The following is a 6,000-nucleotide window of genomic DNA, read 5'->3' as shown; positions in this document are numbered from 1 at the left end:
CGTGACATTGCGTGCCTTTTTGGAGAAATACACTTGTAAACCCCTCCACGATTCTTCGACATTAAGGAAGAATTACGTGAACAAACTTTACGAGAAAACAATGCAGTGTGTTAGACAAGAAGTGGACTGAAAGAAAATATGGGTGTCCATGGATGAAACGTGTGATACGGAGGGATGAAATGTAGTGAATGTTGTTGTTGGAGTAATGCAGGAGGGTGGGCCGGATAAAACATTTCTTTTGAATTGCGAAGTTTTGGGAAAGGTCAATTATTTTACGATCAGCAAGTTATTTGATAAATCAATGCATCTCTTATGGCCTAATGGCGTCCTTTATGAAAACGTGCTAAACGTGCTAAACGTGCAGCTCTTTCTAACTGATGCTGCACCGTATATGGTAAGAGCAGCGAACTCACTGCAGGCGCTATATTCGAAAATGATTCACACTACGTGCCTCGCGCTTGGTTGCCACAGAGTTGCTGAAGAGATAAGTGTGCAGTTTCTTGATATTGATAAACTCATAGGAAGTGTAAAGAAAGTGTTCAGTAAGGCCCTATCACCTGTAGCTGCTTTTAAGTCTGAGGATTCTGAACTCCCTCTACCACCTAGCTCCGCTCTTACCAGGTAGGAAACGTGGCTAGAAGCCTGTAAATGCTATTGTCAAAACTTCGAAGCTGTGAAAAAAACGATAGACTCTTTCGACCCCTCCGAAGCTTCCGCTATTCGAACTGCACAAGAGAGACTGGCCAATCCTGAAACTCAAAGTAAGCTTGTGTACATTCAATCTAATTTTGGATTTCTACCAGGTGTGATTACTTCCTTAGAGAAATCTGGAGAAAAGTTGCAAACTTCAATTGACTCTATCAAAAATGCAGTAAGTGCATTAGAAAGTGTTCCTGGGGAAGTAGGGCTGGTAGTGTCAAGAAAAATGAGATGTATTGAAAAAACTCAGGTTACCATGTTTTGTGTGCGATAGTGGACATTCTTTCAGGCAAAAAATTTGTACTGCCCAAATTAGAAAGTGATTTAGGAATAAGTGATATGATCTATTTCGAATATGCTCCGGTAGTTTCTGTAGAAACTGAAAGAATTTTTTCAATGTACAAATCGTAATTTGCAGACAACCGCCATGCATTCCAGTTTGAAAACCTTCATATGATTTTTGTTGCTTATTGCAAGTCAGTGTTACGTGCCTCTTTTCAGAAAACCACAACAGAGTAGAACCACGTATATATATATATATATATATATATATATATATATATATATATATATATATATATATATATATATATATATATATATATATATATATATATATATATATATATATATATATATATACAGAATACAGTAAAAATAGTAACGGATGATTCTCTGTGAAAGCATTTTTTTAAAATTATAGTGCATTTTTTTAGATTTTTAGTGCATAATTGCATTTTTTATTTTGCATTTTCCACGAATTTATAGTGCAATAAAATCCTAACCCTAATGATTATCGTTCGATTTCCGCCACTATCTGTGAGGAAAATGTATGAAAAATGACCCACATCTACAGAGAACTCATAAGGATCCAGGGTCATTTTTGAACGTATTCTCTGGAAGACAGTCTAGGTTGTTCTGCCAAAGAGTGTTCAATGTGAACTGTTTCAATCGTTTTAATGTTTAACTGCTTTTCGCTCTTTTTAAAACATTATTTGTATTTTAATAATGGATGAAATGAGAGGAAATTTCCTACTAATCTGAAATATATAATTCACAAATCTCATATACACAAAATGAATCAAGGTTTATTCAAATATTCAGTAATAAGCAATTGTGTCATTCAAGTCATTTGACAACCGATTCTATAATCAGTATAGCAAATTGGCTTAGTATTAATATTATTGCTATATTATAAATTTTGCAAACTATGCAATGCATAGTTGTCGGAAGTTTTACAGAACGGCTTTGTCCGTCCGTCTGTTGACAGGTATCTGAGCGAAAACGGTAAGAGACATCAAGATTTTTTTTTTTTTCAAATGATTCAGCATGTCAAAAATGGGTTCCATTTCCTCTGTTAAGTCTCTATTCAAGCCGGTATTGGTTTACATTAGTCATTTCCAGTTTAAACTTTTATCGCCTTAGAACAAAAACGGTAACAGATAGCGATAATCTTTTTTTTTTTTTTTTTTTTTGTGGTAAACGATTTAATGTCTCAAGGCAACATACCATGACTATTGCGAACACACTAACAAAACCGGAAGTGCTTCACAATTATTATTATTTCCGTGTTTAATACTGATTGCCAAAGAGCTCAAAACGGTAAGATATATCTAGATGTAGTTTCCTGCAATCGCTACTTTGCTTCAAGGATAGGTATCATCTTCTTCATTAACCTTCTATTCAAACTGAAAGTGGTTCAAATTAGTCATTTTCGGTTTAAACACTTATCGCCATAGAACGAAAATAAAAACAGATAGCGGCAAGCAGTTTTCTGCAATCGACTGATTGTCTCAAGAAAGCATATCGTCAAAACCTGCAACACTTTACCAAAACCGAAAGTGGTTAAAATTTACTACTACTTTCGGTCTCAATACTTATTTTCATAAAGCAAAAAAAGTAAAAGAGACATCGATTTTTTAAATTGATTCAGCTTCCTAAAAGTAGGTTCTATCTCCTCCTTTAACCATCTATTCAATCCAAAATTTTTCAAATTATTTATTTTCGGTTTCTTCCTTTGTCGCCATAGAACAAAAATGGTAATACATCGTGAGTAACAGCTTTTCGATATGGATTCAGCGTCCAAGCAACAGGTTACATCTTTGATCTTATTAGGCTATTGCAAGCAGTAGTTGTAGATGTATTGCCTCAAATTTGAGTATTGAATATCCAGTTTGGAAGTCTACTGTAGTTTCAGATTGTAAAACGATGCTCACTAGATGTATTATTATTTGTTCCAATGTTACTAGTAATAGTGACTAGGATTAGATCATTTAGCATTTTTATATTGATATTTTGTATATTGATTTACAAAATAGTGGACGGTAATTAACTTTTCTTTTTCGTAAGTACTGAAGCAAGAAGTGAGCCGGTTTCGGGAATCAGAGAAATTTTAGTAACCAGTTCCGGCGAACCGGGTGGAAATAAGGATTGTGCAACCTATAAACACTAAGTTCGAGGGCCCTTTGTTCAGAGACCCGGTGCGTTGCACTGCCAATTGTACAGATTTGCTTCCTTCATTACAAAACTTGTGGTGAAAAAATAGCATATCATCTTCATTGGTGTAAAATTACAGCAATTCATGCAATACTGGTTGGTTTTTCCATCCAATTTAAGAGCAAAATAGACAGTGCAATACATTCTCTCTCTCTTTCTCTTCTGTTTTATTCTGTTCTCTTGCATTGTTTCTCGCATATTTGTTGTAACTATAATAAGTTTATATACATACATACATATATATGATTCTATTGTCCTGAAGAAAACTAAATGCCTTTAGAAGAAATCTTCCCTTGTTTACTAATTTTCATGCTTGCTTCCTCAATGACCTTCCTTTGTTTCGTATGCATTTTGTGGTTTTAGGTTCATTGTCATTTCCGTTACAGCGTAACATTTAAACTTAGCAACATTTCCTTCTGTTTCCTCAATATATTTATTATGTATAAAGCATATAATCAGACCAGTGAGCTGGACAAGTCTTCAAGATAAACAGCAAAAATGCGTACAGGTATGTGTTAGAAAGCTTTAATATTAAATTTATTTCCTTTTCGACCAGCAAGATTTCATACCGTATTCACCGGTGACATAACTTACTGTGGAAAACCGTCGAGTATAGAGTTCATGGGTGGGAACAGTGTTTCGTCCAGGCATTTTTTTTGGGGGGGCACTGCCCCCCCCCCCGAGCTCTGAGAGTGTCCTCGGACGAGACCAAAATAATACTATATAATATAATAATAAATAAAATAGTACCAGAAGTGCCCCACCCCCGGAACATTTTTTCCGAAAGAACTACTGCATCAGCGTTGCCAGATCTAGCATAATGATGCTAGATCTAGCATAATTTGCATGTCTTTAGCATCTAGCATCTTGCTTTTAGCATCCTGACCAAATCTAGCATAATTTCAGCAAGTTTATCAAAAAGCCGTAAAACCTGGAGATGAGAAAGAAGTTGGTCGTGGGAAGAAAAAGAACGGCAGAAATGTATCCTTTCCCATTGATTCATACAGTCGGTAAACCATACAGGCAGTCTTATTTTCCGAAGTAAGTTAGAAACGGCTTTTGGCTTTTTTTTGTGTGTGTGGCTCCTCCCAGGGTTTTCTAATCCTTTAACTGCGAGGGATGGGCAGAGCTATGGGGCCATTCTCCCCACAACTTTTTGACAACTTCACCATTTTTATTTCTGACTTCATGACCATCTTTATTCCTGAAATGAAAGGTCCGAGACCAACCAAAAATCTGCCCCCCAGCAGACAACTCCCAACTCCACTTATGCTGCAGAGTAATTTTCTTTCAAAATATGTAAACAAACACTTTGCATTCATTTATACGATATATACGGCATTGAGTCTGGCAAGGACTGCACTAGTTTAGTTGAGTTAAAGCTTTGGTGCGTGAAGTATTGAGTTCTATCCACGCATTCTTGCGCTCTGCGTATTTTAAGTTACGTTATCGTATTTCAACTTCGTTTTTTTTTTTTTAATTTTAAAACTCCTGAATTAGTAATTATGAGGATCTAGCATAATTTGACTGAATCTAGCATAATTTCGATCAGGTTTTGGAATAATTCCGAGCTGTGAGTCTGGCAACGCTGTACTGCATGGGAATCAGTTGTTCCCCGGTTCATATGAGATGCATAACCATTATGACTAAAGTTTTTAAATGTTTACCCCAGTTCTACTAGGCGATTGCTGGAACAGTATCTTTACATATAGGCCTAGGCCTTAGTAAACTTCTTTCAACTTTCTTTCCCATTGTTGTTGTAAATTGTTGTAGAGTTTAATATTTTCAGCGGCATTGACCTCACAACTGGAAATTTGTTAAATAAATCATTTGATGAGAAGAAATTTTAAACATCTACCAGAAATAAGAAAATGGGGCAAATGTAATCGTTTAACAGTGTTATAGTAGCAGATTCAAACTTTTATACTATTTCAATTTTCAGCTGAAGATTTTTGCTTCAATGAAACACTTATATCCAGTGTGCGAATTAGATAATCTATATTGGGGGGGATAAAATTAGGCCAAAGGACATAGTCTGAAGGTTCAAATTTCAAAATGAGACAATAAATGCCTTACCTCCCATATATATATATATATATATATATATATATATATATATATATATATATATATATATATATATATATATATATATATATATATATATATATATATGTGTGTGTGTGTGTGTGTGTGTGTGTGTGTGTGTGTGACATCTGTAATAAATAAGAGATTTATTAATTTAATAAATCTACCGACAATAACTATGCACATATATATTGTCTGACACACACACACACACCACTAAACCTTTCTGAATGTGTTTTAATGTTGTACTCACTCTTGTCCCCGTAGCTCTCTAAGGTTTATTTAGTTAATAATTTGGCTCGAGCGATAGCCATGATCACAAGCATATGTTAAGTTTTCCTTTCATATTGAAAGCTTCCACTTTGCATTAATACATACAGGTTGCGAAAAGAAACCTACTTCAGTCTTGTGAAAACCACTAAAATTATCAGTTAAACCGGACTTTTTTTTTTTTTTTTTTTTTTTTTTTTTTTTTTTTTTTTTTTAGAAAATCTAGATATTAGCCTATCAAATAAGAAATGGATTGTTGCTGGTCCCGATTTCTCACATCAAGGTCAAATCGAAGGCCAAATATTTAAAATCTCTCAATTCAAATTTCGAGCTTGTGCTTCTACTTCCCCCTAAAGCTGTGCTCATCACGACTTTTTTTCTCCAAATATCGATTCCGTGATGGGCACGGAAAGTCAACACTTAAAAATTACTTTACTGTTAGGTTGA

The 6,000-nt window shown here is 34.8% G+C and overlaps 1 protein-coding gene across 1 annotated transcript in view; it reads left to right on the top strand.

Annotated features, from left to right (window-relative positions):
• The first annotated feature begins 433 nt into the window (after nucleotides 1-433).
• Nucleotides 434-6,000, top strand: part of LOC145680398 (phospholipase B1, membrane-associated-like) — a 78,740-nt gene continuing 73,173 nt past the window's right edge. The window contains exon 1 of the mRNA XM_081750859.1: nucleotides 434-621. Coding sequence (XP_081606985.1) covers nucleotides 434-621 — 188 coding nt within the window. The remainder of the gene's footprint in view (nucleotides 622-6,000) is intronic.

Source organism: Thermobia domestica, chromosome 1 (assembly GCF_964235325.1).
Source record: "Thermobia domestica chromosome 1, izTheDome1.hap1.1, whole genome shotgun sequence".
Taxonomy (NCBI): Eukaryota; Metazoa; Arthropoda; class Insecta; order Zygentoma; family Lepismatidae; genus Thermobia; species Thermobia domestica.
This window is presented reverse-complemented; position numbering and strand designations above follow the sequence as displayed.